The following is a 13299-nucleotide window of genomic DNA, read 5'->3' on the forward strand; positions in this document are numbered from 1 at the left end:
GCACTGACCTAAAAACAGGCTTTTCCCACCACAGAGCTCCGAGAAACGTACAGCTGCATCGACAGCATGTCCAATCTGTGGAGTCGAGGTGGTGAAATTCAGCCGCACAGATGAAGTATGTCGCTACTTAATTAACACTTTGTCTGAGGGGCTTTGACACGTCTCAGAAATGTACATTTCTCATTCTGTGGCTGTATTGAGTGAGGATCAATGCGAGTGAGGTGCAGTGATGTACTCCTTCCCCAGTGGCAGTCTGATGGGTCTGTTTTCCAATGAAACCGGGGCCTCAGGTGAAAATAATGGCTTGTGTCGGTGAGCCCAGCCATGTTCTGCTCTCTCTCTCTCTCTCTGCACTTGCTGCTAGGAGTAGTAGCATAATATTTAATGATACACAGGTGCAAACATCCTGCAAATCCATTTTGTGCTGCAAAAAGCAACGGATCAGAGGTTTTGATGGGTTGAGTGTGAGTCGTAAAATAGGATAATTGACCCCTTTTGAAAATCCCTGTTTTAAATTGCCATATCTAAAGCAAAGAAATTTAGGTCAAAATGGTTTAATATCCCAGATGCTAAAATGATCGCTGCATTCAAAAGCCTCATTGGTAAAATAATTGAAAACGGTAATGAATGCCTGCTATTACCAGGTTAGCAAAACACAATCTACCATTATGTTCACAGTATAAAAGCCCAGTTTCCCGTGATACAGAAGAGCTGCTGGTGAGAATGCATAAACAGTGGCATCAACACAAACAGCATATGGCTCAATATATAACTGAGGGACTTATGAAGTCAGTGGGATATATCTTGCACACATTTTTATTAAAAAAGCAAAGTATTTTAGGTTCATTATGATCACGTCTTTACAAATTCCATAATTATTTAGTGTGGAAACAATCACTTATTAATAAAAAATTACTGGATATCACTAAAATATCAACTAAACAACCATATGAATTTAATTTTTAAAAAAAACACCTTCTAATTAGCAAAACAGTAATAAAATGGGCTTATTCAAACTTTTTCCAAACTTATTCAAACTATGTTTTGATGGCAATCTTGTTATTAAGTTGAGATAATCATGACAGGTATTTCTTTTTTGGCAATATGGAAAATAACAAATTGTGTCTGTGTCCGAGAAATCACTTTCAACTTAGTTCCCCATTACAAAAACACCTCTCAAGGAAGTGTGTTAATTCCAGATCACATGACCTGCTCCACATGATGTCATTTCCTCCTGAACAAAAGACTGGCAAGACTCCAAGGCTTTCTGAGTTATTTAATATAAAGTAGTGTGTGAGTCAAGTGTGGATTTATGGCATGTCAACAGGTTTACTACAATATCTTTATAAATAACTTTCAATTTCAACTCGGGCGGAGGAGGGGGTCCTGACAATGATACCTGTCAGCTATGTTACAAGAAGTCCCTCAATTAAATATTGACCCATGTTATTGCAAAATAGATTGCAGAGCGTATAAGTCGCATTAAAGCACGTGGTTACGAGTTGATGTACCGCGATAATAACGAAGAAAAAGAAGTAGAAGAGAGGCTTTCTATTAGATCTTGTTGGTCTGGGTCACACTGACATAAAGCTCAGCCGGTTCCCACCACACCATTCACCTCATTTGCTCTTTCCCAGCAGAACAACAACTGTGGCTGCATCAGGGGGAGCTTGTTGATAAAAATCCATTTGACAATCAGAGCGCTAATGGATTCTCTGAAAATCATGCACTGTTTGTAGAAGTAAGCACAAAACCACACTCACCAACTGGAGGTCACCAAACCTGTAAATGAATAAAATATGAGAAAATGCATTTATCTCCAATTAGTATCGGCACAGCGTTTGGGGAAAAAGATACAGCAGGGAAATTATGTTCAGAGCTGGCGGAGAGTAATCAGTCTGTAAATGGAAACTATGATGCATCACTTCAATATAAAACTTGAATGATGCGACAATTAAATGTGATACAATTGCCTTTTGGTAATAGTTTCAAGGGTAACAAATGTTTACAGAACAAGTGCTGAAGGTTATCCATGCAGAGGATTAATCAATATATAGATGTGGTAATGTTTGTACATGCCGATGCAGGATGAACGCAACTTGTCATTCTTTAGATCAGGAGGGAGGAAAATTTACTCAGAGAGGTGAAATGGAAAATAATCAGTTGTGATATTGTAATTGGCGCTATATAAATAAAATTGAATTGAATTGAATTGAATTGATATTAAAAGATGCAAAATGAATCACAAAAGGAATGAATTATTAAGAGGATTAAAACCAGTGAGGCAACAGAAGGGCTTCCATCAAATGCAGGAATTAATGGACTATTTCAAGCATCAAAATGTATTAACACCTTCCAGATTGATGGTATTTTTATCATACCATTATATAGTATTTCTTTCATTTTGATATTTGTTTTGTATTTTACATATTTGTTTTGCAGTGTTTTACTATTTTTGGTGATATTTTACTTTTTATACAAATATTTAACATATATATTTTTATTTTTTTTATATATTAATTCTTTTTTTGACATTTTACATTTCACTGATATTTTACTTTTTATACAAATATTTGACATTTTTAAAAATTCATTTTTTTTTTGATATTTTACATTTCACTGATATTTTACTTCTTATACAAATATGGGCATTTTTTATTTTTATTTTTTTAATTCATTCATTCATTTTTTTTAGACATTTACATTTCAGTGATATTTTACTTTTTATACAAATATTTGACATATTTTTATTTTTTAATTAATTCATTTATTTTTTCAGACATTTTACATTTCACTGATATTTTACTTCTTATACAAGTATTTGACATATTTCTATTTTTAGTTTTTAATTAATTCATTTATTTTTTTAGACATTCTACATTTCAGTGATGTTTTACTTTTTATACAAATATTTGACATACTTTTTAGACATTTTTAAAATTAATTCTTCTTTCTTTTTTTAAAAGATATTTTACATTTCACTGATATTTCACTGATATTTTTGAATACTAAAATATTTGTGGGATATTTTACAGATTTTGTTCAATTTGTTGCTCAAACGCTGGAAAATGTTTGACGTCCAGCAATCACATCTTTGTACCTTGAATATATATGTGAAAATATTATTTTTAAGACTTAAAAAACAGGGCTGAGATGTAAACTGCACACACACACATGGGCACGCAAAACCACATGGTTTCCTTCCAGACTCCTGAGAGTTAACAGGAGAGCAGCTGCTGGGAGGTGATACCATTCAAGAAACATAAGTCGCCTGTTATCCAATGAGTTGATAATTTCCCTCAGGTAAAACCGGACACACTACTTAATCTGTCAACAGGAGTCCTCTGGAGGAATCGACTTTCTGTATTTGTGATAGAAAAATAAAATATTAATGCCATTTGTTTATTGAAAATGCCTAATAGGCTGCTGATAAATGGATAATATTGGCTTTTTGTGTCATTGGTACAGACAGATGTCTGCTTCTATTAAGGCTGATCCGAACCAGCTGATGAGTAGGTTTGATGTTTTATGAATTATGGGGTTAAATGCTACAGGTTTGACTGTAATTATCACTATGTCTGGAGTGCTGCATTGTGATGCAAAAGCAATGACTTTGGGGTGAAAGGTTGATAACAAATATCACCTCAACATGCAAAACATCAGTGAACACAGCCACATTTAAATGTCATTTACAGTGCTTATTAATCCTGATGGGAAAAATCTGCATAACGTTTGTTAAATAGTACTAAAATTAAACAACTGCCATCAATATACTTTTTTATAGTTCCTTGGTAAAATTCTGCTCATTATTACTGCAAGTCTGGTAGAAAATGTGCATCATAATCATTACTTTTGATATTTCACAAAGTAAAACTACATTTCACTGAGCATAGCAACACTGTAAACAAACTCTGCAACCAAACATTTCTTTCCATACTTGGAGTTTTAAAGAAAAACAGCAAAAAACAAGCACATCATTGATTTAAACAAGATCTGTCAGGCTGTCTGTTTATTGCTCCCGTTATGTACATCAGATAACTGATATTCTAAACTTCCAGGTCAAACATCTTTATACAAACATCTCAGCTTTATATGAACAACTTGAAGCTGACGTGACTGTGGTGATATCAACACAAGCTCATGACCTCAAAGAGAACATGTAAATATTAAACTTGTGGTTTTAAGCACATTCCTTTTAGAAATGGAGACTCTTGGAAGATAAACTGTTTTGCACAGGCTTAAGGACAGTGGAATTACCTAAACCTGCTGCACAACAAAAGTGTTGGAAATCCCTACATACATTTTCTCATAGGCCTTTCTCACTGCAGACATTTTGACTTGTCAGTGTAGGAAAAACACAAAAGATATTGCTCATATAGTAGCATCGTGTGTCTCTTGGTAAGGTGTGACAGCAACCAGCATGCACAACATCAGGACCTAGAAAATAACACTCAGACAGTGAATGAGTCGGTGGATCCAGTACATCTGAAAATCTGACGTTTTTGTGAGCAGGAGACTGGAAAAATCTGCCCTCAGTCACTGTATGATTCTATAATTAGGCACACATTTCAAGTCCAAGGGGTGTATTTGTCAATTTTACCAAATATTATTGGTCATTATTTAAAACAGTGACCAATTTTATGTTGGATGATGTTTCTCTTTCATTTAATACAAAAAGTTAACAGGTTCCATCATTTATTTTGCAAAAAATGCAAATTATATATTGGAATTTGCAGCTTTTGTGCTGTCCGATTTGTTAAACATCAAGTTTGCTCTTAAAACTTAACAATAGAATACAAATTTTTATATATTATTCCAGCATTAATTGTTCAAAAATAATCATTAAAACATGATAAAGCTGTTTTAAAATCTATTTAATATACATGAAATCATTCTTCAGTCATTTTGTTGCAAAGAAAGGTTTATCTCTTCTTTTCCAATTGTGTCCTGTCAGTTGTGTTACATATGATATTTCTGCCATAATTACTTTAAATGTTGGCTAAACTGTAAGATAAACGATGAGGGACATTTCTAGAGAGTGACAACTTACATAAAAATGTGGGGTAACTTTTAAATTCAGTGTAATATGAATTTATGTTGAAAAAATAGGCATCCTTGCTGATAATGTCCAACAGAAAATCAATTTCAGCTCAAAATTCTTATTTTCAAAGCAGTTTCACAAACAACAGCAAAACCCTGGATGAATGGACCCAAGTAGTTGCAAACAATTGTTTATCAAATGCGTAGTACTTTATTCATATCTTTATGTCACAACTTTTGTCCATAACACAGTTAACAAAATAATGAAACAGGTGTTTATTTTGATTTGAATATTTCAGAAATCATTAGAGCTTAAGCTTGCCAGTTAATGGATTTAGTACAATCCAGGGGTATACTATGGAAACAAATAGAATTTTTAGCCAAAAAGCACACTAGTTTTTTCACTTTTTGATTGATCTAAAATGTACCCCTAATTATAGAATCACTCCTCTGCACTTAGTAGTTTTGTGGGCAAGGAGAATTAAAGATAATGAAAAGTTGAATGAATCCTTAAATATTTAATGGTTTTTGCACAACATGCATGTCAGCAGTAAAGAGAACATGTTCTTTGCGCCTCCGCTCACCATAAAATAACCCACTAGATGGCAGCAGAGTATAGACTTCTTGGCCCCGTTTCCATTAGTTTGAATAATAGATCCAAAAGCTTCTTTTCCAGCTAATTTGTACACCACACTCATCTGAGAAACCGCTTCAAATAGTGTCCAACATGTGGTCAAACACTCAACCTCGACCTGCTTGAGTGAATTACTGGACTCTACTCTCTGCTGGCCGACAAATGATGGAAGGTGGTGCAAGAGTTTAGCAGCAGTTTATCTCAGAATTAAGTCAATATTTGCTTGAGTAAGTTTGATCCACTTCAGCTTCATTCCTGTCATTTTTGTTCTATCCACTTGTTTAATACGTGCAGTAATCAAGTGCTTTGCTTCTAAATATCCAAAAACACAGCTGATGGTTGCTTCCTGATGCATCCTGTATACTGCAGGGAGTAACAGAGTCACTGTGACCCAATTATCTCTGGCAGAGTCACGAGGGTGTGCATAGTTGCTTTGTTTTTCCATTCCCAGAGTTAAGTCTGTCTGTGGAGTCCTCAAAATCTGGCCACTCCCAGCTCTTTTCACTCTTAACACCGCCGCAAATCAAGAGCAGCAGATGTAGCACAATTTATCTGTTTTCTAACAGTCTGGATTTTTTGGCCACGAGTCTCCACAGTGATCTAACACAAGTTTTTAAAAATTCTCTCTTCTCACACATGGGCTTGAGGAGATAACCAGCCTAGGATTTAACTCTCTGCCCAGCTCCCAGCTGTGCATGGAGCTGTTTTGTGACTGCCCTCTCGCCCTGAGCCTCGGGGGCCATAAATTACATGAGCTCAGCGCTGCTTACATGTTCATCACTCCCCTCGACCTGCTGGAGTGAGTCACCACCACTTTTCCACTGTCTGTTCTAACTCATAAGCGCCGGTGATACATTTGTGTTTTCAAAACCTCCAGCAGAGACTGATATCCCCTCAAAACCCTTCCAAGACATTTATTTAGTTAAACTCTATTGAGAGGTAATCAGAGTTACCCAGTCAAGTTGGAGAAGAGTTTGGAAAAAGCAGTGAATGCATGGTTTGTCCAACAAGTGGCATTAGTTTTTAACTTACAAGCAGGATTTAGTTTTATAGGCGAGTAAATTAGATTCAACTCTTTTGTCAGTGGAGGTAAACAACATGCTTCTTCTGTATTTTCCTTGCGATAGCAATGGAGCATTATTTTCCACTTCTTTTCAAATACTAAACCAGATGTTGACTCCACACTAAACCTCACATGTTGTTCACTGCACCACAGGGTCAAAGTCGCAGGAGCAGTTGTATTCTCGGTGTTCAAAGGGATTTGACTTTACATATAAATGCAAAACGCTTTGCAGTGATTTGCTTTCTCCCACACTTTGCGTTAAGCTGTTTCCTTTTGTTCGAGTGCACAATGCGGTAACACATTTATTACATTATTCGCTGGGCTTCAAGACGATTTTTGGAATATCTCAGCAGAGCAGCTAATCCTTGAGTTTATCTTAAAGCACGGATATCAACAGTACCCAGTTACGTAACACATACATGGAGATACAGAGTTTTTTGTAGCGAAAAATGCATCATCTGTTGCAGCCAGTATTTTTTTTATAAGCAATAAAATGACATAATCTGTCTGAGACAATAATGAACACACAAAAAGCATTGAATAGAGATGCAGATATCCAGATTGTAGATATTTGAAAAGTCATACTTTGTTGTTTTTTTTAGGCCACATATTGAAATGAAACCCCTGCAAAAAAGATGCTGTTTCAAGTTTTAAGCTTTAATTTGAGTATCTGTATAGGAGAAATTGAGTTGGAGATGTAACTCTTTTACCACAGAGTGCCCAAAATTTAGGGCCTGGACAGATAAAGAGTACATTAAGTCAGACAAATACATCATATTTTGTTGAAACCATGTGTAATCACTGACTGCCTGAAGGCATCAAGCTATAAACATCATCAAACACTTCCCTCCCAAACTTCTACTGCAGCCCCTTTCGGCTCTTCTTCGACACAGTCTTGTTTTCAGCAATTGGAATGGGCACTCTTTACGCTCTGTTGTGCATGAACTAACATTAAAATAACACAAAGCGGCCCAAGATACATTTAGTAATGTTCAATTACTTTTCAACCCCTGCTATTTGGTGTTTTTTAAAAGGGGGCTATATCTCATGCGCAGTTCTTTCAACTCAAAATTGAAGCTGAGAGTTGGCGCTTTGTAGTATCCATTATTTCATTTCAAATTGAATGTGCTGCAGAACGGAGCCTGCAGGACAAAAAAAAAAAAAGCGGAACTGTCGAAATACTTATGAAATTTTATCTGTTTGCTGAACCACAACTTTTCTGGGAAAACAGTCAAATGTGTCCGTATGTAATGAGTGCCTACAGATTAGGCCACAAAACATTTGAGCTGGAACAAGTTTTCCTGCGCTAACCTCACTGAGCTTTTTCCATAAATGTGTGCCTGAACTGGATGTTTGCAACCTTTTTCTTAACATCAGTTTACTCTAAGAAAAGGTATTTGGGAAAAATGAAGCAATCAATTAAATTATCTTTAGCAAACATTCCATACTCCACTTTATCCCAAAAGAAGGGATACTTTGGATTTTTATGAAACTAGAAACTCTCATTTGATGACCTATATAAAGAGGGAGTTTTGTCATTCTACTTCTGTTGTGCAGCTAGAATGACCTGACACATTAAGGAACGCCTTGCAGGCCAGAATTGTCCAACTAAGTCATGTAACATTCAATCCGATGCCAACTTCTGCTCTCAGGGCACTTTAAACTGCCTCTCATTTTGAGCCCATTCACAGTGTCTGCCATTTTCTCAGTGGTTTGTAACCATGGCGGCTGTTGTGTTTGGTACAGCGCTTCAGCAGCTTTTCTTTATTTGCAATTAGACGCTGCAGGATTACCTCAATTTGCCTCCACTGCCTGCCATCATCCCTGTTTCACTGTGCTTATTCTTAATTAGGAACATAACATAAATTAGAACAGAGAAAATTGCTTCAAGAAATGTGTGGCCTTCGTCTGTAATTCCCTATATTGCCTCTCTGGTAGAGATATTAGTTTCCATCAATCAGACACTCAATAAATCTGCTGGCTGATGGATCTCAAACAGCTCTGCAAAACCTTCACAATTTGTGCACAGCATATTTCCAGAATGTAATTTAAATGGACATTTGCAGTGTTTTTATGTCACCTATTAATCTGTTATACTGTACTAATGTTGTTAAGGTGCTAAAGATTTATGGTGAGAAACAAGAAAACTGTCTGTCCTTTTTAAAGAACACAACATCCACCCACAGAATAAAACCTCATGTCCTGGATGTATTGCTCTGTAAGTGACATGACCATATGTACGGTGTAATGTCGGATAAAAAGGCTTTGTCTGATGTGTTTTGTTTTGCTTTGGTCCATCCTAATAGCAGTTGCATGCCTGCTGTCTGCCAGCTGCTGTGCCTGCTGTAACAGCCAGCACAGTGCTGGAACGTTCCCATGCAGATCTTCTATTCACACACACACACACTGACATGCAGAGCTCATGTCCACAAACAGAAAGAAAAAGCACACACACACAGAGCGATTGTGGCACTTTAGGTTTATGATAATGCAGAATCTCATGCTACATCGGCTGAAGATGTTATGTACGAGTGTATACCTGTATATGGCTTATCAGAAGCAAAGAAAATACTCTTTAAGGTTTGACAATGAGCAAAAACATGAGAATATATGGAAAAAATACACAAACTTCTTACTGATGGTTGCCATGTTTAAGCATCCATTCTAGCAGATTTATAGGTTGAAGGAACACGAATGTTAAAAAATGAAAATAATAATAAAAAGAAGTGTTCACAGCCCAAATGTGACACAGAAAACAAACATAAAAAGAATGACTACATGTGCATAGTGAGCTTAAAATGAAAATATATATACTTTGAGAGAAAAAAGGATGATATTGTCTTCACATCTCTGAAGTTGACCAGTTAAATATTTGCCTTTCAGACACTTTTTGTGTTTGCCATGTTGGGAGGATGCCCTGTTTGACCATGGAACAAGCCTTTGAGAATTGCCCACTTGGCCACCAATGAAAAGACTGGATTGGATTAGGGGGTGCTCGGACCTCCTTGGATACCGGATACCAGCACGCTGGATTGATGGTGATTGGTATTGTTTCTTTAAAGGCCCCATCTTCTTGAAAGGCTGCCATTTATCCCAGTGCACAGAGGCAAAGTCAAGCATGAGCGATATCTTTAAAATCACAAAGCTCATACACCCAAGCAATTGTGGTTGCAAAAACAGTTACTTTGGGGTTTCTTTTCTGCAGACACTGTAAATCTAAAGACCCAATGTATGCATGTACAGGTTTAGATTACTGCTGGAGTCATGATTCGTGTAGGTTTGTGGTGCATATATGTATTTAAATAAGTATGTCTTGCCCTTTAGTGGAAGAGTTGAGGTAGGTGAAAAAGTTTGTGGCATTGGGATGAATTTCTTTTGTTCTTTTTGAACTCATTTCCACAACTTTCCCTCCCCCAATTTAAAACAATTACATGTAAAAACATACAAATCTCAAAATTTGGCATAATTTCGGAGACGGGATAGAAATCTGCATTATTCACTGCATGGGTTTTAGTGATTGAGATAGTGCAGCCTGTCCTTGAAGACTCTGAAAAAAGGAACATTCAGAAAAACAGTTCAGCAACCTTGGAGGTTTTCACAGATTTTCTTGAAAACAAATGGTTAGTTAGTTGTGTCTCTAGAAGATACGTTTAAAACATGAGTGCCAAAAGTGTCCCTGAGCTCATATAGTGATCCCTGACTGGTGATAATGTGTCTCATCTCTCTGTTGTCTGCTTTACTCAGCTGACCTGACACCACTCTCTTTAAGTCTAATCTTGATTGAAGTGGGCTAATTTGATCAACCTCTTAACAATGGGTACGATAATCCATGCGCGTCTTTACGCACAGGAATAAGAAAACGCTGCTCATGAAAAATAACCTGCAAAACTTTCTTGATCAGGGCTGAGGAGGTGGAGATGGAGGTGTTGTTGGGTGAAGGGGAGGAGGCACAGCTGAAAGAGCTCCGTCGTCCCATCAGTATAATCCCCCCCCCCCCCCCCCCCCTCCGTGGTGACGTCAGCCCGGCCGTCTCCACAGGGACGCAGCGCTGAGTGTTGGAGCAGCCAGGCGGCCAGTGTGCATCCCAGGACGCAACATCACTGTAGCTGGGGCTCAACTTTCACCCGTTCACCAAACTTCGGACGCTTTAGGGGAAAAGTTGCAAGACAAGAACAATGGGTAAGTTCTGACCAACAAACGTTCCCGCTGCCTTGAAGGCGGATTTCAGTGTCGCCTCTGCGCGCTGACAGCATGGCTCGCACTGCGCTCCAACTTTCGGGGCGCGCCGCTTGTTTTTAAAGTAAACTGAACTTCTCTTTTTGTGTGCTGCGAGGAAGTGTTGCAGGGGGAGACTGTTTACCTGACCCGGTTTCATGAGAATCGGCATTAGAGCAGACTGCTGAAGCAACCTGAGGAAAGCGATTAGAGAGATTATCAGGATTCCTGCAGTCAACTCAGTGAGTCTGCGGAGGTGTTAAGTCCAGATCAACTTGCTGCCTTCACTGCTCTAAAAAGGAGTCGATCAAAACCTGTTTTCAATTGACCACGCCCATCTTTATCAGCTGTTATTGATCATTATTAATCAGCACTGATTGATCACGTTGCAGAATTTGATTGTCATTAGGTGAAAGGTTGTTGTTGCCGGTAAAGAGTGATTCACAGTTACTGGAAGCAGCATTTGTCAGATGCTCCAATGGCTGGAGCTCATGCCAGAGCTTGTGAATTTTATGTGAAGGGCTGAGTTGTTCAGACTGTCCCATCTTTAAATCAGTCCCAAGTGTTGGCCATCTGTGCTCCAAACCTTGGGGGTGGGGGATTTGCAGGAGGAATGAGGTGCTCATGCCGTAGATGTTTAGTAACTTTACTAACTTGACTGATAAGCTGTGAACCAGATGGGTTGGCACGCATGGAAAAAGTCCTGTCTTTCTACACTGGACTGGATATCAAACTGTAAAATGGCATTAATTGATTTTGTAATCATATTTGTACCATTTTTGAGCTGTTTAAATTGGGTTTGGGCAGTATTTAATAGCTTGTCTTGTTTGCCACAGTGCAACTGAGGCCAGGGGAAGAACACTGTGAGAATGTGTATCAATGCTCATTAATTCGCTCTGAAGCTCTCACAGAAGCGCCTTTGTGCTCCTAATTTGGAGCTGCTCCTTTGTGTGACTTCAGTGGCTCTTAATGTAGAGAGAGAAGTTCACTGAATTGCAAGTTTCATAGCGGATGCCCTGTGAACTAATTCCCCACAGACCCTCATTCTCTGCCTCATAGAGGATATTACTCTGCATGGCAATCAACCCTTGTGCATTGTCCACTTCCTAAAGCTTCCATTTTATATTCACTATATTCTCTGTGGCCTTTTTTAGGGGGGAGAAGTATAAGTTTGTGTGCATGGGGAGATTAATTTGGAGGCTTGTTCGCTGCTGCAAAGGTCTCCTTATGTTGTGTCAGAGAAATGGACATCATTCTGCTGTGCTGTGATTTGCTGCATTTGGTGGGAAAAAATGCTTTGAAAACAGAAAAAATGGATTAACTGTGTGCACAAAGCAGGTCCAGCCCAAAATAAACAGGATATCGTGAAGCTGATGGTGTGTGGAGCTGCGCAGTGAAGATGTCATTCAGTTGCATAGCTTATGTCTAATTTGATTTTATGGCAACCTTCACCTCACCAAGGGGCCGCGTGTTTTTCGGAGAGATTCTCCTCTGTCCTTGCCCCGAACGATTTAACAGTGCATTGGCCCGTGTGAAGGCCGTGGGAGGATAACGTGGCTGCAGTCCATTGAACTCAGTTTAGAGGGAGACAGCAAGTCGTTCTCCACAAATGTCTCGTCAAGTTATCGGTGTTTGGGTCCTTTGATAACCAAATACGCTGGAGAAAATTGTGATTTCAGCTCTACTGATAATTCAGAAAGAGAAAGAGCTGGCCTGAGGATGGTCATTTTCTTTCTTACATGTGATGATCATGCTTATTTTAGCAGAGAAAGCCTAGTAAGTTTTTATTGCTGCAGATGAAAGCCCTCGAGCTATACGGTGGAAATATGTCAATCATAAACAAAGATTCTTCTTTTTTTATATGTTTCTCTGAACTTGTTGGCAGCGATTAAGACACACTTGGAAAAACAGCATGTGGAAATTAGCCAATTTCTTCAAGTTATGTCTTAAGGATGAAATTTAATTATGTGCTTAACATTTACAAAAGGAGATCCAGTTAATCAGATCCAGCAAATTATGGACAAGACTGTAAACAGTGCATCTGTTCTTCTTGGAGCTTTGATCACAGAAAAGGAAGGACTGTTTCTCCTTCTGGAAAGTCGTGAACCTTCTAGTCGGAGTGTTTGGAGTTGACCGTGGTGGTCCTGTGGAAAAGTTCATCAAGGTTGAATGCAAACCAGAGCCAAAGGTTACATCAGTGCTTTTGAATAAATCAAGAAAAGAAGAGATAATCACAGCTGACAGTTTTCAATGTGTCTTTAATTAAAGGCACATTTGTAGTAATGTGGCTCCGCTTGTGGTTGCTACTGTACATATGGAGGTATGGAACAATTTTATGACTACAAGT

The 13299-nt window shown here is 38.1% G+C and overlaps 2 protein-coding genes across 3 annotated transcripts in view; both read left to right on the plus strand.

The window, feature by feature from the left end:
• Window positions 1–10745, plus strand: part of fancb (FA complementation group B) — a 45994-nt gene extending 35249 nt beyond the window's left edge. Inside the window, exons 10-11 of one of the 2 annotated variants that reach the window (XR_008603236.1) lie at window positions 9621–9775; window positions 10639–10745. The gene's annotated coding sequence lies outside the window, so the exon portion shown is untranslated. Of the gene's footprint in view, window positions 1–9620 lie in introns of both variants that reach the window. The other variant, XM_035941439.2, reaches the window with a different exon arrangement.
• Window positions 10746–10762: 17 nt separating this feature from the next.
• The window catches only part of gpm6bb (glycoprotein M6Bb), a 30972-nt gene continuing 28435 nt past the window's right edge, over window positions 10763–13299 (plus strand). Inside the window, exon 1 of the mRNA XM_023295084.3 lies at window positions 10763–10916. Coding sequence (XP_023150852.1) covers window positions 10913–10916 — 4 coding nt within the window. The 5' untranslated portion in view covers window positions 10763–10912. The remainder of the gene's footprint in view (window positions 10917–13299) is intronic.

This window comes from Amphiprion ocellaris, chromosome 11 (genome assembly GCF_022539595.1).
Source record: "Amphiprion ocellaris isolate individual 3 ecotype Okinawa chromosome 11, ASM2253959v1, whole genome shotgun sequence".
NCBI lineage: Eukaryota > Metazoa > Chordata > Actinopteri > Pomacentridae > Amphiprion > Amphiprion ocellaris.